Source organism: Panthera uncia, chromosome D2 (genome assembly GCF_023721935.1).
Source record: "Panthera uncia isolate 11264 chromosome D2, Puncia_PCG_1.0, whole genome shotgun sequence".
NCBI lineage: Eukaryota > Metazoa > Chordata > Mammalia > Carnivora > Felidae > Panthera > Panthera uncia.
In genome coordinates this window covers 15830074-15852700 of record NC_064818.1, presented here as the reverse complement: position 1 = coordinate 15852700, position 22627 = coordinate 15830074, and the positions used below count along the sequence as shown (strand labels likewise).

Sequence of the window (22627 nt, the reverse complement as noted above, 5' to 3'; positions counted from 1 at the left end):
GATTAGACATAAAATGTGTCATGATATATATGCGCATATGTATGTGCATATGTGTGTGCCTGCGCGTGTATGTGTATGTAGAATTTTGACATCGTTTTCAGTCAAAACCTTTGTTTTTGTAACAGGCAGTGTAAGGAAATGTTCAATATTGCACATAGTAATGAATGCCTATTTTGTCCATTACCATTTACAACAACTACTGTTGTTTTTGCAATCACAAGAGAAACGTTCCTATATATGCACAATAATGGATGAGGTCTACCACAAAAAAATCTATCAGGTAAGGACAGTTTTGTGGGTCTCAGGCTGTGCATCTGATATTAGTCACATAATCTCCTAAGTGTTTTTGTTTGTTTTCAGTATACATTAGGAAATTGTATTTCCAGGTGGAGAAAGAGATTAAATATATTTCTCATAAAGTGAGTGAAAATCTGGTGCCATCAGAGCATAGGTTTTGTCATCGGGATGGGATTCAATCTGAGCTCCACCAGTTAGCTAGCTAGGCAAGTGAGCACACGTCAGAATCTCTCGAGCTGTGTCCTGATCTTTAAAGTTGAGATCACCATTCCCCTTAAAGTGAAATTGTACACTAGAAAGAAATAGTGCATGAAAAGTGCCTGGAACCCTGCCAGGCACAGAAAAGGTGATTCACATCACTTACCTCACCCAGCATCTTCTAATTCAGCCCTCGATGTTGCCCGCATTCCCCCTTTGGGGATCTTGAGTTGCCAGGGGCCAACTTTAATGAAACTATTGTGTTTATGTGGACCTTGAGGCAGACAGTAATTGGAAATTCAATGAATAGGTAAGGCAATATAGGGGAGCTAGTTTTCAGGGTCTGATATAAAGACAGAGAAATTGCACACTCCCCTCTTTACCTACATCCCTCAAGGTCCCTTTGGTTCTTTAAACATTTTATTTTTATTTTTAATGGTAGTTGATATATAATACTGAATTCGTTCCAGGTGTAGAACACAGCGATTCAACAGTTATGTACATTACAAAATGCTCACCACAGGAAGTGTATTACCGTACCATTGACTATATTCCCTGTGCTACTTTTCATCCCCACGACTTACTTATTTTATCAGTGGAAGTTTGTACCGCTCAATCCCCTTCACCGATTTCACCCATCCCCTCATCCCTCTCCTCTCTGGCAACCACCTGTTTGTTCTCTGTATTTACGAGTCTGTTTCTCTCCTTGTTGTTGCTGTTCTTTGTTTGTTTCTTTTATTCTTTCTTGACAAATGTACTTCACGCTGCAGTAGCGTTTCCACCAGGGGCTGAAGGAATTGATGGCATTGTTTCCTTTAGAATGAGCCATAACATCCCTTTGTTCACAGCGATTGTAAATCCAGCATCCTCCAGATTAGATAATGTACGTTCAATATCAGTAGGAAAGAAACAGAGAAGTAAATATTTGCTACAAAATGTCTTTCTGATGTCTTGAAAATTAGTTAATTTCCTGTATCTGACAAGTCAGTTCCCCCCCTACATATCCGCCTCACATTTAGAGGCTAAGAGAAAACAATCCCCCACAGCAAGGAGCCTGTCACTTGGGGATCCAGGGGAGATAATGTGGCCATAGTGCAGTGGCATTGAATATGGATAAGGATGTGACAGGCCATGCTTAAAGTTTGGTGTCACATTCAAATGACTGGGTGAGAGGTGAAAAGGAAACAAAAAATTAATTCCCCCTCTTGGCATCTCACGCAGATTCACTTAGTGGTTGGTCTCTGCTCAGCGGTCTGTCTCCTTTTCTCCCCATTAATAATCATAATCAAATATCCATTATTGGTTTTCGGCAACAGTGTAATAATTGCTTTCCCTCCCTTATTTTCTGGGGCAGTCAGTCTGCTGGTGAGAAAGGGCAGTTGTGTAATCGTTCCTTCCACGTAAACGCCAAGCAGTCTGTTGTGCCCCGCAGATATTGATGTCAGGCGGTTTGCTCTCTGGTGGAGCGAAAGAAGCAAATAATTTTATTGTGCTATTTTTAGACTTCAATTTGGACTTCAGCCTTTATGATACTTTGTGTACCAGGGATAGAGCTGTGGATGCACAATTCAGCGGCAAGACACTCCTCTTTCTACCAGCCCCGATAGACTTCCTTTCTCGGACCTGACCTCAGCACCGCTCAGTCACGTCATCCCCCTTGGTGGCTGCAAGCGCAGCCAGGCCCCGAGGGCTGCGATGTGCTCCGTATCCACAGCGTTTGCCAGTGGAACAAGCAGCCACCAAGACTTCAATTTGCCCGTGAAGGTTTCATCTGATCTTTCATATGCAGAAAATATTCAGTGCCACACAGATTCTCTGTAAACACAGTGAGTTCTCCTGCCCACCCTTGCTTTGCCAGCCAGTTTCTCAGAGGTGGTAGGTGAAAGCCAGAATGAGGGAAGACTCTTTGCTGGATTTCCTTCTGAACAAACATGAAGGGCTCAGCCAGGTTATGTTTTCTTGCAGCGTTGATGTCGGGCAGCCTCGTAGCTCTTCTGTATTGTAATGAGCTCGTCCACAACTCCAAAGGGATCTTAAAAAGTGCCAGAAATACCTGCCTGAGCTTGTCTTGCGTCTTGCGTATCTTGGCACGTGTGCTATAATTCAGATCATTTTGTGGCACACTGAATTCTGTGGGTGCACACGACTTGCTGATGCAACTGGTCCTGGCAACTGAGGGTGCGGGCTGTGGACCAGCAGCATTGACATCACCCAGCTGTGGTTAAAGCACAGCGCCTCATGTCCTGCCCTGGCTTAGGACCCAGAACCTGCATTGTCACAAGATGTTTTCTTTTCTTTTTTTGAAATCACAAACCTTTTTTAGAATCACATGATATCCGTAGAACCGATTCTCCTAAAAGTGCACCCAAATATAAGATCTTGCATCTAATTTCAACAATATAAAGTGCACCCAAATATAAGATCTTGCATCTAATTTCTTCACTCAGCAGACTCTGAGGGCATGCCCGGTGGAGACCCCGAATGCCGTGGCCCCCTGCTTTGCCGACCTTGTTGCTATCTGGCCGTGATATGGAGTCAGCCTTCACTTTGATGCCTGGATCTTGTACATCTAAGGAGCAGCAGCCTCAGGGACAGTCACCTGTTGGCCTCTCCGGTCCCTAGCTTCCCTGGGCTCTCATTTTTCAGTCCTTGCTTTCGTGTTCTTGCTTGGTTACTTTGCTCTCTCACTTTCTCCTCCCTCAACTTAGGGACGGGGACTGAGTGTTTTAGGATGACTGTGTGGTGAGACCTGCCAGTGGAATGCTGTCACTACCAAGGTTCTGCCCCACTCACCTCAGGCTCTGGAGAGTTCCTGAAGGGACCAGGTTCTCCGGCTCTTTCTGCCCACGGCAAATCCAGCTCGTACTGGAAGCTCATCCCCAGTTCTACCATGTGCTTTGATTTCCCCCGATGGTGGCCGAAGGAAACGCAAGACAGACTGAAGCAGACCCTGGGAGTAAATCTGTTCACCCACTGATTCCTTTGTCAAGGCTGTGCCCCGACCTTGAACAGTCTTGCCTTGGGAGGGAGTGAATACACGTGGATGGTTACAATATATGATACGTGTCAAAATAGAGGTGTGGACAGAAGGCCGTGGTTAATCCCAAGGGAGGAGTAACTAAATTTGTCCAAGAGGAGTGAGGGAGAACTCCAAGGAGATGAGTTGGGGTTCATGGGATGAGGAGGACAGTGCCTGAGACCAGGGCTGTGGGATTGATGACGGTCAGAAGAGAGTTGGGAAGAGCAAGTTGAGGAAGTCACATGATCGGAAGTGAGAAAGCAGGTGGCCATAACAGTTCGTTCATAGCTGCTGCGCCCTGTGGGACAGACCCAGCCTGTTATCCTCTCCATCCCACAGTCCTACCTTGATGGATGAGGAAGCATGCACAGCGAGGTTAAGGAACTTGCCTAAAGATGCACAGTTGCATGGGGTAAAGCTGGGCTTCGAACCTGCCCAGGGGCTCCTGCACTGGTCCCCCTGCAGAGAGCACCCCTTTACCTGGAGGAGAGGGCCTGCAGCCCCCCCCCCTCCCCTGCCCTGGGACTCAGGACGGGCTGGCTTCCCCCCTCCCTGGGTGTCTCATTCTTTCCACCCGTTCTCACTGCATCAGTGAGCAGCAGCCATTCCCAGTCACCATGTGAGCTATGGGGGAGAGAGAAATGGGTATTTCTCTGGGTTGCCTAGTGGTTCTGTTGTGTGGGAATCTGATCACACCGCACACGAGGCATTTCCCTTCTATCTCGGAGGAGCCTGCCATTCCACTGTAAGGGGAGGGAGCCCTGGTCACCTCAAGAGATGACACCAGAGAGCAAACTCACAGGCAGCCTGACAGCATCTCCTTCCCGGCCAAGGCGCACTGCGTCCCGTGCAGGAATCCTGGGGTGGGGGCGGGGTGGGAATTGGGGGCAAGACTGCTTGGGAGGAAGGCAGACGTGGTCGCTGGGCACCTCTCCTTACCGTTGTCACATTCCTCTTCCTGCCCTGCCACCTGTGTGCCCGAGCTGTCAGCTGGAGTCCTAGTTTCTCCCTCCTGCCCTTTGCTTGTCGCACCTGTGGCCTGTGTGTCACTTGTGCAGAAGCCACCCTTAAGCTCCCTGAGCCAGAGGTAGACGTTGGTCGGTCCCGTCTTTGGTTTCGGGCGCGAGCTAAGCCTGCAGACACACACCCCATGAAGCTGAAGGTCACTGGCGTGGATCCTTTTTCAAAGTCGGAAACTAGGCTCTGCCCCTCGTAGGCAGGCTCTTCACGGTCTCCTGAGCCACGACTATTGTCTGTTTAGAGGAACGTTGCCACCTTCTCACCTGTCGATAGGGAATACCAGACGCCAGGGAAAGCCCATCTAAGATGCTCCACATAACTGGACTCCACGGTGGCGTCCGCCTGGCTCCAGACCCTGCCGTCCGCACTGTGCTGTCCCATCGCACCCATGTAGCAGCATTGCGTGTGCCTAAGCAGCTTTTACTGTTCTGCCTAGGACCCCAAATAGTCTGGGGACATTTCTGTATCTGCTTTTCCCCACAGCCAGATACACGTGTCTGCCCAGCTGTGTGGAATCCTCCTGCCCCGATTAACACTTTGGGCCGCACATTTGTCAGATAAAATTCTTGGGGCGTGAGCTCTTCCCCGGGTCCATCCTCCGTCCGCTCTGCTGACGTTTATTCCCGAGAGCTCTGGAAAGTGGCGTGTTCTGGGAGGTTGGCAGGATCATATATTTCACCTACGGTGCCGGCTCTGGTCTGACCAGTCCCTCTTCATTCCGAGTTGAGCTACTGGAATGGACCCAGGAGATAAGCCGAGGGGTGATTTACAAGCCTGTCTTGCTCCTGTTTCCCTTTAAAATTCCTTGGCCGCCCTCCCTGTGGGCATGTGCTTCCATTTATCCTGTAGCTTTCGGGACTGAATGCAGCCTTGTATTTCTGAGGAGCTCTGATTAGGAAGCCACTTCCCCGACTTCCAGCTTGCACTGATCAAAACGTGGTCCCCCAAACCATGACAAGGATTCTGCAAAGCGGGGGTGGGGGTGGGGAGACGTTTAGCATCGAGGTTAAGGACTGTGCAAAATTTGACAAAACGACAAAAGGGAAAGAAGTGGATACTTTTTTAAAAATTTAAAATTTATTTCTTGTTATAAAAGTAAAGGATGCTTGTGGTTTCTTTGAAAGGAAAAAAAAAAAAAAAGAAATACAACTGAAAGGGGTAAAATATAGAGTCAAAACCCCTCATCCCTCCCCCCAATCACGAGGAAACAAGTACACCGCTCTGGAAATATCTCACTCCCACATAGGCCTGTGTGGATATATATGCTTGCCCGTTTGCTCTTTTAAAAAATTCAAATGAGGGGCACCTGGCTGGCTCAGTTGGTTAAGTGTCTGACTTTGGCTCAGGTATGATCTCATGGTTCATAGGTTCAAGCCCCGTGTCGGGCTCTGTGCTGACAGCTCAGAGCCTGGAACCTGCTTCTTCGGCTTCTGTGTCTCCCTCTCTGCCCCTCCTCCCCCACTCGCACTTTGTCTCTCTCGCTCTCAAAGATAAACGTGTAAAAAAAACCCTGAAAACGCAAGAATTCGAACGCGATCACAACAGAGTAGTATTTGTTCCGTGCTTTATCTCTTTCCACTTAATTTCCCTTGGAAATATTTCCATTTTAAAAGATGCAGTCTAGCCTCCTGTTGTGAATGGTTGCACGGTATGTAACAATCAGTGTGGTTGCTTCCAGTTTTCTCCATTTGGTTTCCAGTTATTTCTCCTGATGCGTTTACTGTTATCTTTCTTTTGTTTGTCCAGATACATTTGTAAGGTAAATGCTTAGAGGCGAATCAGCTATCTCGAAGTCCAGGTGCCCTTCTAATTTGGTCAGATATTGCCAAATTATATTCCTTACAAAAGGATGCTGATTCGTCCCCCTCCCCCTGAAAGAGTGAACGATACCACCTTGAGACTTTCATTTCCCAGACGGCACGTCTCTGCCTTGAATGTGGCCAGTCATCTGTTCATATATTTATTGGCTGCTTGCATTTCTCTTCTGCTTCTTCTTCCTGTTTTCTCTTGGGATGTTTGCTTTTTCTCGTACTGGTTTTCAAAGCTCTTTGAAGGTTAAAGAATTTGACTCTTGTTTTGTTTTTTAAAGTTTATTTATTTATTTAGACAGAGATAGCATGCATGAGCTGGGGAGAGGCAGAGAGAGAGGGAGAGAGAGAATCCCAAGCAGGCTCTGTGCTGTTAGTGCAGAGCCCAATGTGGGGTTCGAACTCACGAACTGTGAGGCCGTGATCTGAGCCGAAATGAAGAGTCAGACGCTTTAACAGACTGAGCCACCCAGGTGCCCCACGAAATTGACTCTTGGTCTATGTGCCACAGGTTAGAAATATTTTTTCCTAATAGGCCATTTGTATTTTAACTTTCACCTATGGCATTTTTGCCATGTAGAAGCTGAAATATATGATTCCAGATTTAGCACATTATTTTTTCTTTTTCCTTTCTGACTTCCAGGTTTTGTTTCTTGCTTAGAAAGTCTTTCTCCGCTTCAAAATTATAGTCAAATAATCTAAACTTTCCATTTAGTCATTGCACACAGTAGAAGCCAATACTGCTCTGGCAAAGTTGAGTGGCATATTGAGACCCTACCCTGAGACTTTAATTTTTAATGTGGTCAATCCACTGGGATCTCTTATCAGGAAAGCTTTTCTTCTATTAACCTTTATTAGGATGGATTTTTTTAAACTCAATTATTTTCTTTGCTTCAAATTGGAGGAGTCCTTTAAATGCAACTTTCCTGAAAGTTCATTCAGTCAATTAAGTACTTACTGAGTTCCTGTTATGGTTAATACCTTGCTAGGCTGTATGCTTCATAGGATTAAAAAAAAATAAGTCTGAAATAGTCTCAAACCTCATCAAGTATATACAGTAGAAAAAGTATCTGCACACACAACCCAGACATCAAGGCACAGTGTAGTAACAGTCTGAAGGGTACTGTAAGATGCCATGCGGGTTCAGAGAAAGGAGATATCACATGAGGCGCAGGGATCGGGGCAGAGTTCTTTATTAAAGTGGCATTTGAGATGGGTCTTGATGAATTGGTTGGCTTTTAATGGGTGAAGATTTTGAAGAGAGGCATGAGAAATAGTCGTCTGTAATTTGAAACTTGGGCATTTGTCCTGGGAAGAGCAAGTGGACCACTTTGCTGCCATCTGTGAAGGCACAGAGGGACAACAGGAGAGGAGTCCAGGGCAACCTGAGGCCATCTTGGGAAAGAGCTCGAAGGACTTTACTTTCCATTTATAGCAGGCAACGGGAGCCACTAACGTTTGTGGAGCAGTGGTGGAGAGGACAGATCGAAAGAATGAAATATGGGAAGGCAGAAAAGCTCATCATTAATTGTAGCTTTGCTGGGGGTGAAGAAATGAAATGCTTAATTCGGGGTAGCAGTCATAAAGGGGAAAGATGGATCCGAACAATATTCTCAACATACAGTGTATGGTTGGATTTGGGAGTTGAAGGAAAGAAGCACATCACAAGTGACCATGATTGCTGGCCTTTATTCAGTTGACTCTTCTAACATGTAAGTGCCCAGTATGTGTTACACTCTGTGAGCCACGAGGAGCAGAGGATTCGCCGTGACAGACAAGATTCCCACTCTCAAGGGATAGAATTCCAACGAGGTGAGAACACCAAACGATCCAGGATGAGGCAAGAAGAGAGACTGTGGATAGAAACAGAGAAACTAAGAGGAGAGGTGGTTTGATGGGGCTCCTGATGACTTTGACTTCAGGTCTTAAAACTGAGTGTTCAGTGCTTGTTCCAGATAATTATCTACCTGATTATTTCTGGGGGTATTCTCTTTCCTTCTTCACCTGGTGTGTACCACGGAGTGATGCAGGGGGGTAAAAAGTAACTCGTTACTTAGAGTTTTAAATAGACGGCAAAGGTGGAAGGACTTCTGGGACCCGTGGCTGTCTGGCTCATCCACCATAGGAAAAGGAGGCTGATCATGCTGGTGATCAGAACATCTCTTTGATTTCTGAAGATGCCTTAATTTTCTCACCTGGTGGAACAGAGGTCTGCCCCAGCACATGTTTACTTTGTTCACTATTTTGTGGGGCATAGCCCGGCTAGGGCTCGGGTAGGCAGTTCTCCCTTGGGATTGTGACATGAGGTGGAGATTCTGGTTCCATCAGCTCAGCTGGGCTGGACAGGCAAGATGGCTCACTCACGTGGCTGGCAGCTGACAGTGGGCATCAGCCGAGATTGCACCTGATGCCATTGACCTAGTGACTCTATGTAGTCTCTCCCGCGTGAAGATTTCAGAATGGATAGACTTCTGGCATGGTGTTGGGCTGCCCTCAGAGCAAGGGGCCCAAAACATCTGGTGAAGGCTGCAGGGCATTTTCTGACCTAGCCTTAGAAGCTGTGTGGCATTACTCCCGCTATGACCCGTTGATTACAAGAAAGTAAGGCCAGACCAGATTCTAAAGGAGAGGACATAGACTCTACCTCTCGACTATAGCAGTGTCAGAGAATTTGAATTATGTTTTAGAACTCACACAATGTAGCAGCAATATCTACTTCTTAAGGTTGTTTTGAAGATTAACAATTCTCAGGACATCTCGTGACCAATAACTGTTAACAATAGCGATGATGGCAGTAGTGATAGTGATGGGGATGATGATGATGGTGATGAGTAAACTGCATCACCCTTCTGCAAAATACCTTTTCTTATTGCTGGCCGGTTGACTCTTGGGTGGAGTTAATCATTGGTCTCAACCAGTCTCTATTTTTAACATTGTAATCATAAAGTAATATGGACCTCAATGGTCACATCTTGGCCATCATGCACTGTGTACGTTTTCAAGTGATTTTCATTTTGTTAGTGCCTCCTACAATTCAAGATTTGAGAACTTATGTACTTTTTACTGTTATATATTGTATGTATCATTTGTAGCTTCCTTTTTATAATCTATCCTGTGAGATAGACATAAAAGATGTTATTATATTACAAATGTTGAAGTTCAAATTGAGATAAAGTGTTTCCCAAAGGTCACCAAACCTTTGTAGCGGAGGCTAAACTCCAGCCAAAGTCATTTGACTTTGGTTGAATCAGCTTTGTGTTTGGTCACAGTTAATAGGAACGCCAGGTCTAAGTGGTTTCAAAAAGAGTAGGATGGGCAGCTGGGTTGATTGATTCAGCAACTCAGCTTGTCATCAAAAACCAGATTTTTTCCGTTTCTCTTCTTAGCCATTTCCTCTCATAATGCATAGGCTTTGTCTACAGGCTGATTCCATTAGGGTCAATAGACAGATAAGGGTGGTTTTTTGCTCATTGCTACTGGGAGAGAGAGTAAAAACTACTCCCCACCTGCCAACATCCCAGCATGGACCACAAGACATGGTTCAGCTCTCTGTGTGGCCAACCTCTGGACTATAAAGGCTTGTCTGGTAGAATATTATAGGTTGGTTGCTCTCAACTAATCACAGTCTACCTGAAGAGCTAGGGAGGAGTCACTATCCAAAATGTCCTAAAGGCAGGGGGGAGGGGAGTTGCTTACCTGAATACTACCTAAGTTCTGTTAGGAGAGACCAAAAGAGGAGGACATGTTGGCTCAGCAAACAACTGTGTCTACAACAGTTTCCTAGACAAACACTCTTTCGTATACTACATGTCCTTTTGTCATATTTTCAGATGGCATTGTGGGAAGTAGGCTAAAATGTTTAAAGGTCTTTGTTCAGTGAAGAATTGTGTTAATTTTTCTTTTTTGGAAAATAGAAGACAAAGCAGTACAATGTAAATATTTCTGGTAACAACAGTTTTGTTTAAAATTAGAGATTAAGTCATTGTTTCCCAGGGAATGAAAAGGTTTCAGAAGTATGGGGACTGTCGGTGTTTACACAATTTGCAGTGAAAGTATAGTACCATTGGCCATTCATGTATCGGTTTGATATTTTATTCCATTTTGGTTCTGTAAGAAAACCTAGTTATCTTTAAAGTGTCCAAAGAATTTGGTAAGACACTAATGCCTTTGAAGTAAAAACATGAATAAGTCAAGAAAGAAAGTCTGGTACCAAGAACTGAAACTCTTGATGTCTGTGTTAGAGTTCAGTATTTCCATTCTGAAAAGGGGTGGAAGCTTACCTGCAAACTTCTTGCTCCTTCCCTTACCATTGTTCCCCATAAATAACACACACAGGTCTCAGTTCCATAAGGATTTAAGCCATGATCAGATGACCTGTGAGGCCTCATTTTACTTCCAACTGGCAGGAGTAAGAGAAATAATGAATTTCAATTCTCTATTCAAGAACTTTCCCCCCAATACTGAAATTGTGTCTTTAAATTGTCTCATTACTGGTTGTAAAACATCACCAAAGATCTCACATAGCTCAAGTAGCTGTGAGTCATTCATTTAAGGGATTATTATTAATGACTTAATTACTCTCCTTTGCAGGAATAGCAAAACATCTCAATACTTTGAAATCAACCATTACTCTCTTTAGCACAAATGAATTCAGTAAAAGGGTATTTTAAAAATCTAAAGCTTGATGAAATTATTACATGGGCTATAATAAAACACTGCAATTTTATATCTACAAGATTTACTTACCATTCAGCATGAGTCTCTAAAATTGGCTTTGTAGACTTTGAGACTTTGATGTGTGTCTTCCGGGAGATATTTCAGGACAAACCCACTTTCACTCAAAACTACACAAAATGTATTTTTCAAATAACAAAGTGACATGAACTTACAGTATTCAGATTGCTGTAATGTAGAAAGTTGCTGATGGAAGCAGCAAACATTTTTCCTTAGTTATGAGAGCTGGGCTGCTGAATCTTTCCCTTGAATCCAGCCCTGCCCTGACCATTAGAAGCCAGACAGGCAGATGGATCTGTCAAGTTAATAATAGAAATAACTGAGGATCCCTCAGGCAGATGGAGGTGATTTGGTCCCCATAGAGGGAAGGAACAGATAAAGTGGAGGAGAGGTTTTTAGGCATGCCCTTTCCTTTCTCTCACATTGCCTGGGAAGGCCCGTGCCTACCCCATTGCTTCTGGAAGCAGATAAGCACCTGCCAACTGGTGAGGCAGGGAGAAAGAACTAGAACACTAGCCTCAGAGAAGCACTGCTATGGGGGGGCATCAAACAGAGAGCTTGGATCTTGAACATTCCCCGAGCCCTCCCTGTTTCCTGAGGGGTGGGTAATTACAATCGAGGGACCCCATGTATTCCTGCAAGTGCAGGAGCACAGATTGTTACACCCGAGACACTTCTCCCTGAGATGGTGCCCCACCCACGACATACCCCTATTAGGATGGGCATCAATTAGGGCTTTGACATTATCTCCTCTACAAGGACTCATTACCAACCAACACAGTTAATATGCCTAAGGAAATCTGAACACATATGGAAAAGAAATGAGACTTATTAGGAGGGTAACTGTTTTAAAAGAACAAGTGGAAGGACTTATACCTGACAAAACATAATTAGACACTACAGATGATCAATAAACATATTAAGTATTTCCCAAAGAGAAGGGAGGATATAGGAGATATGAAGTAAAAGACGAAGTCATAAAGAAACCCAAATGGAAATTTGGGGAACATAAAATATAAAAGTTTAAAAGAAAAAATCTCAGTATGTGGGATGAACAGCCTAATGAATTCAGCTGAAGAACCAATTAGTGAGCCAGAAGCTATCAGAAGGTATTTGGAGGGCATTAGGAACAGAAAGGAAGAAGGAAAATAGAAAAGATAAGTTAAGCAATACGCAATAGAGTTATTTGATCAGCGTTCATCTAAAAAGAATCCCAGAAGGAAAGAAAACAATAGAGGGGAGGGAGGAAATATTTGAGAGACCAGTGACTGAAAGTTCCCCAGAAGAAGGAAAAGATACAAGATTTTAGGCAGATGGGCTTGATCAAGTACAGAACAGGACAGAAAAGGGTGAGGGGTGGAACATCAATGGGTTGTAGTTAAAATTTATATATAACAGACAAGGAGAAGACTCTAAGAGAAGATCATCAGACATTCCAATAGCAACACAGTCTGCAAGAAGGCTGTGGAATAATATTTTCAGAGTGTTGAATCCAAAATATTAAGCTATATTATTATTTAGTGTTTAAGTATGAAATAAAGATGTTCTCAGACCTGGAAGTCCTTAAAATGTTTGCCATACCTGGTATTCTTTGACACATTCTTGGATGAAGTATATTAACAAGATGAAAAATAAGTCCAGTATGAGCTATGTGAAAGAGGGCACGAAAAATACTTAGTAAATTTTACTGTTGATGAAAAAGAAAACTTATGAGAAAACAGAAATGTGTCTTAGTAAAAACCTAGAACTAAGAAAGCCTCAGTATATATACAAATATGTCATCTTGGAGGTGGGATGGTGGCAGCATGGAAGGGAATTGATGGTAGGTGAAGGTGTGGCCCAGGTGTGCTCATTCTACTCCATCTAATGGGATTCCCTCAGACAACATAGGTGAGAATGCATCAGTAGCACAGGGGGTAACCTGCTAATGATAAGCACACGGGGCGGGGTGGGGGGTGCTCTCCTTTCCTGCTGGCCGGAGACTCCCCTTCCCTCCTAGAGACATTCAGTGGCCGGGCCTGGGGAATCTCCTTTGCGCCTCAGGCAGTTCAGCTGGGACCAGTGGAAGCCCTAATGGGAACAGATATTTTAAGCAGATAAAACCAAACCCAAACAGCTCTCCCTAAGAAGATCACAAATTCACTGCAAAGTCTCTTAAAATTAAAACGTAATTGGAACCATCACCCATAAAAGCAGAACAGCACCTGTGTGATAAACCTACCACGATTATTGCCTTCTAAAATAAAACATTTAAATAGGACTCAGAATATCATAACATAATGGCCAAATTTTTCAGGATGCAATCGAGAATCCTTAGTAATAATAAAAACAGAGGAAATCACAGCTTGAATGTGAATAAAACAATTACTTGATGTCAACATGGAGATGAATCAGATGTTGGGATCACATGACAAGGATTTTAAAGCAGCCATCAAAAATGTTTCCATAAGGAGCTGCAAATTCTAAAGAAGAAAATGTTGGCAAAGAGGAAGCAGTTATATAAAAGGAATTGAGTGGAAATTATAGAACTGAAAATACAAAAACAGAAATAAAAATCTCACTGGAAAGATTCAGTAGTTGAGTGGAGATGACAGAGGACAGAATCAGTGAACTTGAGAATTAACCCAATGTGAACAAAAGAGAATAGACAAAAAAAATAATGACCAGAGCCTAAGAGACCTGGGGGACAAATAACAAAAAGTCCAATGCCTATCATTGGGTCAAAGAAGGAGAAGAGTAGGCTAAAAGATTATTTGAAGAAATAATGGCTAAATACTTCCAAAATTTGGTGAAAGACACAAATCTACAGATTCAAGAGCTAAGAAAATCTCCCCTCCCATAGAATAAATTCAAAAATATCCATACCAAAACACATCAGAGTTAAATCTCTGAAAGCTTATAAGACTAAGAAATAACCTTAAAGCAGCCGGACAGAAATTGTATATTACCTGTAGGAGAACATCAATTTGAATAATGGTGGATTTCTCACCTGAAACCATAAAAGCCAGAAAGAAGTGGCATATTTTTCAAAGGATGAAAGAAAACAACCCCCAATTCTATATGCACAGGCCAAAAAAAAAAAAAAAAAAAATGAACTTCAACCTAAATCTCATACTTTATATAAACATTAACTTAGAATGGATCATGGACTTAAATGTAAAATATAAAGGTATAAAACTTTTACGAAAATATAGGAGTAAGTGTTGGGCTAAATTTCTAAGACTTGACACTAAAAGCATGATTCATTAAAAGGAAACATTGATAAATTGGACTTCTTTCAAATCCCATGTGAAGAGGATGAAAAAGCAAGCTACAGACGGAGGAAATATTTGCAAACCACGTATCTGACAAAAGACTAGTGTCTAGAATAAAGGAAGAACATATTCTTAAAATTGAATGGTAAAAAAAATCAATACAGGTAGGAAATAGGCAAAAGACATGAACAGACACCTCATTGAAGAGGGTGTATGGGTGGCAGATAAGTACTTGAAAAGATACTCAACATCCCTATACATGAGAAAGATGCCACTTAAAACCACAGTGAGCTACCACTATATAACTATCGGGAAAAAAACAGCAATAGCCCCAAATATTACTGAGGGTACCAAGAAACTAGATCACTTACACATTGCAGGTAGAATTGTAAACTGGTATGGTCCCTCTGGGAAATAATTTGGCAGCTCTTTAAATCTAAATACGTAACTACCATACAACCCAGCAATTGGACTCTCGGATGTTTCAGAGAAATAAAAATGAATTTCATGCAAAAACCCATATGTAAATATTCACAGAAACTTTGTTCATAATATCCCCAAGCTGGGAGCATCATAGATGTCCTTCAGCAGGTGAAAAGGTAAACAAACTGTGGTGTAAGCACACACACACACACACACACACACACACACACGTGAGAGGAAGTCTGAACAAGAGCAGTGGATTGTACCAATGTCTGCTCCCTGGTTGTGATAATTGCACTACAATTTTGCAAGATGTTACCATTTGCAGGAAACTTGGTGAAGAGTCCCTGGGATCAGTCCGTATTCTTTCTCACAATTGTATGTGAATTAAATAGAAAGAAAAAAGAAGGTAGGAAAAAAGAAACAAAGACATAAAACTTGTTAAAAAGTAATAATCTTGGCTTCATAAATAAGAAAAATAGCAACAATTACACAATAATTACAGTACTTGTGAATGTGTGGTTTAAAGGTGCTGATCCCAAAGATAAAATCCCAGAATGGATTTTTAGAAAATTCAACAAAATGTTTTGTGCTGGATTCATTTTCAAAAAAAAAAAAAAAAAATACATAAAAGTTGAAAATAAAGGATGGTATGTATCTAATCCAGGAAAAATTGAACTAAAAGTATGTTTGAATAACAATTATAATATCAGACAAAATCGATTCTAAGGCCAAAATATCATACTAACACATACTAACACTAACAAAGTATCATACGAACAAATATCATACGAACACAGGAGATCATCATGAACTGAAAAGAAGCAGTAGAAAATTTAATGATTGGAAAATATGTCCAACATCATAATCCAAAAATACATAAACCAAGGCTCCAGGGTGGCTCAGTCCGTTAAGCGTCTGACTTCTGCTCACAGTTTATGAATTCGAGGCCCACATCGGGCTCTGTGCTGACAGCTCAGGGCCTGGAGCCTGCTTTGGATTCCGTGTCTCCCTCTCTCTCTCTGCCCCACCCCCACTTGCTGTTTGTCTCTGAAAAACGAATAAACATTAAAAAAAATTAAAAACAAACAAGGGGCACCTGGGTGGCTCAGTCTGTTAAGCATCCAACTTCAGCTTAGGTCACGATCTCACTGTCTGTGAGTTCGAGCCCTGCGTCCGGCTCTGGATCCTACTTCAGATTCTATATCTCCCTCTCTCTCTCTGCCCCTCCTCTGCTCATGCTCTGTCTCTCTGTCTCTCTCAAAAATAAATAAACATTAAAAAAAGTTAAATAAAAAAAATAAAAAAAACAAACAACGCCCCCCCCCCAAATACATAAACCAGTCAATAGAACTATGGGAAGAAATAAATGAATCAAGAATTATAGGAAAAATTTAATTGTAGGAAATGTAAAACACTCATCTTAGAAACTGGTAGATGAAGCAGATAAAAAAGAGCAAATGAATAAAAAATTTTAATAATGTAATATGCCTCAGCTTTAGATGCAATAAACAGAGCACTGATTTCTTTTGGCTACATGTGGGACAGTTACAAAGAACTATCAAGTACTAGGTGGTAGAGGGAGCCTCAATTAATTTTATAAAGTTTATTCTTGACCATTATGCAATACAATTAAATATTAACCTAACAAAAAGGGATCTGAAAAAAACTCTTCTATCTAGAAATTGAAAAGCGTACTATTAAATGGACATTGAGTTAAAAGGTAATCATGAGAAAAGACAACGAAAGCACTAAATATAAAGTTTGTGGTCAAATAATGTTGTCAATTCTGGAATTAGATCTGATGCAGTTACAGGAAAATATTAAAAATCAATAAGTTTGACAGTAGATATAAAGATGTCTGTGAAATTATTTCCCGTATTGCTCTGTATATTTAAAATATTCAATAATTTTCAAACTTAAGCATGTATTAGACATGGTTAAATTATAACTCAGACAAAAATTTAGAGCTTTAAATATAATTCTCAGAAAATTAAAATGGCAAGAGAGGAAAATAAAAAATAAAAGGAAACCAACAAGTTAAGCTTTAACAAAGGAAGCTAATAAAAAGATAATAAATCCAAAGAAATGAGAAAAAGGAAATAGAAAGATAAGATCAGAAATCAAGGAAATAGAGAACAAAAATCAATAACAAAGATTAACAAAGCAAGGGTGTTTCTTTGAAAAGATTAATAAGATAGCAAACCTCTGATAAGACTAAACAAGATAAATCAGAAGAGTAAATAAATAATGAAAAGGAGAATTGTCTTTATACAGGAACACAAGTTGTTCTAAAAATAATTTTTGGAATTAGGAGCAAACATTATAATACATACGAAATCCATTAGAAAATGGATTGATTTCTATAAAGGAGATAATGGGTCAAATTGGACCCAAGAAGAAATAAAAAATTTAAGCAAGGCTATAAAAATAAAGGTATTGAAGTGGCAATAAAATATCTCCTTGAATAAAAACCGTAGAAAAGGCACGGGGAACCTGAGAAAGGAATAAATAGGAAATGGATATGAAAGGAAAATTCATAGGAGAAAACCTGAGTGGCTATGAACCAATCTTAGTGGCGAGATGAAACCTTAAACAAGATGCCACTTTGCACCTGTCAGCCTGGCTCCGCTTAGGAAGCTAGAGGGTGAGTCTAGCATGCCGAACGGAGGACCATCGCTTCTCACGTGAGACTCTATTCTGGCTCTTGCTCTTTGCTCTTTGTGCCTCTCATTGTCATCATCCCCCTCCTCCCCTAAGTAGCCGCCGTCCTCATTTCTAACACCATGGATTAGTTTGGCATAGTTTCAAGTACAAAATAAATGCAATCATTGTGCCTCCTGTTTTACCTTTTTGTTTTCTCCCAGCCTTGTGTTAATGAGATCACTATACTGTTGCCGACTGTGGTAAATTATTCATCTTCTTTGCAGTGTGATATTCCAACAAATGGATATACCACACCATTTGTCCATTCTTCCATTGACGATGTTTGTTTCCTCTCCCAGGTTTTGGCTGTTACAGTCAATGTCGAATGATCAATGTACACGTTGATCTTCATTGTTCATAGATTCTGTGAATTTGCCTGCTCACTAAAATTTATTTGTAACCCTGAACTCAATACCTGCAGCGCTTTCACTGTCATTCATAGACATGCACAGAGTGGTGAAAAATTCGAGTCACCTGACGTGCATGTTCTCAGCTGAGGTCAAACAAGGCAATGCTCTGTCTTCTTACAGTTCTCATATTACATACCAGTGTCATTCTCAGGGTCTACTTAGTGTCATGTTTTTTAAATTTTTGCACTTTTTCATGGTGATTTCACTATTTAAAATGGTGCCTGGGACAACTGGGTGGCTCAGTTGGTTGAGCCTCTGACTGTTGATTTTGGCTCAGGTCATGATCCCAGGGTCGTGGGATTGAGCTGCGTATCAGGCTAGGTGCTGAGCACGGAGCCTGCTTGAGATTCTCTGTCTCTCCCTCAGCCCCTCTCCTCTGCTTGCATTCTCTCTCTCTCGCTCTCTCTTTAAAATAGAAAAAAAAAAAAAAACGAAATGAAATGAAATGAAATGATGCCCAATCTGAATGCTGAGGTGTTGTCTAGTTCTCCTAAGGGCAAGAAGGCTGTGATGTGCTGTATGGAGAAAATAATGTATGTCCAGGCATGAGTTATAGTGCTGTTGTCCATGAATTCAGTGTTAGTGAATCAACAGTATATTCTAAATACCGTGTCTTCAAACAGAAACACATATAACAAAGTGTTATATATTGATTGGTCGATGAAAATGCTGTGACCAGAGGCTGGCAGGAGCTTCACCCTGCATTTCCCTGGGGAGCACCTGTTCAGTGCTGGCTAGGTCAGCAGTCGTGGTGACTTTATGGAACGTAATCACCATGAATATGAGAATTGACAATATATGCATTTCATTGAGTACATACTTAGGAGTTGCATTGCTAGGTCTTAATGGTTGACATGATTTCAACATCAGTACATCCATCAAAGAGATTTTAAAGACACTGCATTCATGTTCACTCCCACCATCAGTATGTGAGAATACTAATAGCTCTGTACCTTTTCTGACACTTGGTATTGTCAGACTTTCAAATTTTAGCCACGTTGTTGATGTGTAGTCCATCATGTTGTGGTGTAACATGCATTTTCCTGATGATTAATAGTGTTGAGCATCCTTTCATCAGTTACTTACTGGCCATTTAGAAGTCCTCTTTTGTGAAGTACCTGTTTCGGTCTTTGCCTTTTTTAAAAAGTGGGTTGTCGGGGCACCTGGCTCAGTCAGTCAAGCGTCCAACTTCAGCTCAGGTCATGATCTCACGGTCTGTGGGTTTGAGCCCTGCATCGGGCTCTGTGCTGATGGCTCAGAGCCTGGAGCCTGCTTTGGATTCTGTGTCTCCCTCTCTCTCTCCACCCCTCCCCTGCTTGTGCTTCCTCTCTCTCTCTCTGAAAAATAAACATTAAAAATAAATAATTAAAAATAATAAATAAAAAGTGGGTTGTCTGTCTCTTTCTTATTGACTTGTAGGAGTCCTGCTATGTTTTCAAATCAGTCCTTTGTTGGTTACATGTGTTACAAATAATTTCTCCTACTCTGTGGCTTATAATTTCATTCTTTCAGTGGTGTTTTTTTGTTGAGTATATAAGTTCATGATATAAATGAAATCAAACGTATCATTTTTTTCTTTATGGCTTGTCCTTTTTATATCTCATTTAAGAGATCTTTGCTTACTATGAAGTCATAAAGATGTTATCCTACATTACCTTCTAGGAGTTTTGATGTTTTAGCTTTCACATTTTGATATACAATCTACTTGTTTGTATGAAGTGAGCCAGTAATCATGATTTGATTTTTTTCCTATAGTAATATTCAATCAACATACGTATAATACATTGAAAAACTGTCCTTTTCCCACTGAAGAGTAATGCTTTCATAATGTATCATTCCTACCCTTTTACTTGTCATCTGTTTGTATCCTTATTTTTAAAGCATATCTTTTGTAAGCAACATATAGATTTTGATTTTTTTTATTCTAGTCTAAAACCTTTGCCTTTTAAATACAATCCTTATTGTTTATATTTAATGTAAATCTAATATATTTGATTTTCCCCTTACTGCTTTCATTATAGCAAAACAACAATAAAGGAGGTTTAATTTTTAAAATGTTCTCTCGTATTAGCCTGTCAGTTATATACTCTTTTAACCTGTTTTACAATTACCATAGAAGGCTGCATATGATTTTTTGACTTTTTAAAGTCTGATATAAATGAGCACTCTTTTGCTTTCTGGACAACACAAGGACCCTCCTTCCCTTTGTGCTGGTTGTCATGTGTTTTAATACGACACATATTCTAGATCACAAAAAAACTATTGCTGTTTTTTACATCCACATTTACTTAGACTTACCTACATATTTATTCTTCCCATTGTTTTTCATTTCTTTATTCATGTCCTTGTTTTCAACCGGGATCCTTTCCTTTTTTCTGTATGTGTTGCCAAAGAATTATTTCAGTTCTTATGTATCTGAAATATCATCATTTTACTTTTGTTTTTGAAGGAAATTGAAAATGATTGTATAATTTATAGATTGACAGTTATTTTCTTACAGCATTTTAAAGATACTGTTTTATCATCTCTTGGCTTCTACCATTTCTGTCACCCGTATTATTATTACTTTGAAGTTAATGCCTTTTTTTTTAATCTGGCTGCTTTTAAGAATTTTATTCTGGCTTTGGTGCCTAGCAGTTTCACTGGGATGAACCCGGGAGCATTTTTTTTTTCCTTTGATTTTTCCTGTTTTAGGATTGTAGTGTTTCCTGAATGTGTAATTTGATATCCCTTGTCAGTATTTTGACATTCTTAGCTAATATTTTAATAATGTTGCTTCTGTCTCATTCTTTTTCCATCAGAATTCATCATTTATAAATGTAGGCTTTAAAATAATGATGATTAATATGCTTAAGAAGCTGGAGGGCATGATAGATCATTTAAACAGAGAACCGAAATGTAGAAAAGAAAGTGAAATAAAAATTGTAGAACTGAAAAGTAATTGAAATTGAGAGCACAATAGATACATTGCATAGCAGATTAGTAGACATAGTAGAAGGAGGGGTTGTTAAAGGGAAGACAGATGTCTAGAAAATATCCAGCCTGAAGCTGAATGGAGAGGCGAAACATGTTTGTTTTCCTATAAAATCCCAGTTTTTGCTTTTTCATGAAAAATCAAAGTTTTTGTGAACATCGAGCCCATATATTCCTTCGGTTGGAATTGAAACTTTAGTTGGCCTGGGCTGATGGAGGGCTGTCTGTAGTTGGATATACTCTTCCCATTAGCCGGAGTCCACTCTTCCTTATTTCTTTTTGCCACTGAAGCTGCATAGCTGTTGCCATGGTTTATACTACCTATGCACTGCTTCATTCATTTACGTTGGCTGAGTGGGTGTTGGTAGGGGAGTGTGCGGGAGGGGAGGGACAGTCTAGGCATATGAAATAGCACATGAAAATGCACTTAGCTGGGTGAGTTAGACAAGCCTGGGGACTCAAAGGAAGCCAGCAGGGCTAGAGCACAGACATGAGCAGAGGCCGTGTTGTATTACACCAGATCCAAAACAAGTAACTACGAAGGACCAAGGGTTATTTCACTCTTAACTCGACGGTACACATATTTGGCCCCTCTCTACCTTTTGGTGGAAACAGTCCATCACTATATAAAATTCAGTTGTTAACAGTAAGAAGACTCGCTAACTTTTAGCCAGGTAGACAGGCTATTGAGTTGGTAGGATGAAATGTCACTGAATACATTTTCATGCCTTCGTTTCCCCTGGGTCTTAGCTGCAAGTGTCCACTGCTTGGAAAAGTGTGGGAAGCTGACTTGGAAGCTTGTCGGTTGCTCATCCAGAGCCTGCAGCTCCGGGAGGCCAGGAGCGCCCTGTCCACAGAAGAGGAGAGGCTTATAGAAGACTCAGGGGGAGCTACCTGTACAGCCACTCCTGCCATCCCCTCCAGGCTCCACTCTGCAGACGAGAGGAGGATCCCTTGGCAGGCCTTCGAAGAGTGGCAGGTTCACCTGACCGCATCTCTGCACTGCGCTGGCAGCGAACAGAAGGAGGTCTGTCCATCCCCATAGCCCCAGCAGGGGGCCTACCCTGAGGGGTACTCTGGATCCCCCCTCCAAATGGGAACAGTAAATATTGGGAGGGCGACCCATTGAACCATGCAAACTTTTGAAGGTTTTAATAACCCTGGAATATGATTACAAAGTAACGTAGAATCTTTGCGGAAGTTTAAAATATAGAAGAACAAAAAAAAAATCACTTTTGGCATATTTAGTTCTATGTTCTAATTTAATGGCTAGAGTTAGAATATAAACCTGGTATATAATTACCATATATAGCATGTGCCATATACGTCACATATAACATATAATTATTGCATATACTATTACATATGTCACCTGTGATTTTGATTATATATTTAGAATCTATATATCATTATTTATTAGAATCACATTTTCAAATATATGCACATATCCCTTTGTTTTGGCCCAAACAAGGTGGTAATGGGCCTTTATGCTCTTTGTAATATGCTCTTTTCATTGCTTTAAATTTTTTTCCCAGTTTATTTATTTATTTTGAAAGAGAGAGCGAGTGCCAGTGGGGGAGGGGCAGAGGGAGACAGAGAGAATCCCAAGCAGGCTCCACACTGTCAGTGCAGAGCCTGATGCGGGGCTTGAACTCCTGAACCACAAGATCATGACCTAAGTCGAAGTCAGATGCTTAAGTGACTGAGCCATCCAGGCGTCCCATGCTCTTTTCATTTTTTTAGAAAACCTAATACTTGGCTTATGATATATATATATATATCATA

The 22627-nt window shown here is 41.2% G+C and overlaps 1 protein-coding gene across 1 annotated transcript in view; it reads left to right on the top strand.

Annotated features, from left to right (window-relative positions):
• DISC1 (DISC1 scaffold protein) overlaps positions 1 to 22060 on the top strand; it is a 329162-nt gene extending 307102 nt beyond the window's left edge. Inside the window, exon 11 of the mRNA XM_049645005.1 lies at positions 21593 to 22060. Within this exon, the coding sequence (XP_049500962.1) occupies positions 21593 to 21887 (295 nt within the window). The 3' untranslated portion in view covers positions 21888 to 22060. The remainder of the gene's footprint in view (positions 1 to 21592) is intronic.
• The last annotated feature ends 567 nt before the right edge of the window (positions 22061 to 22627 follow it).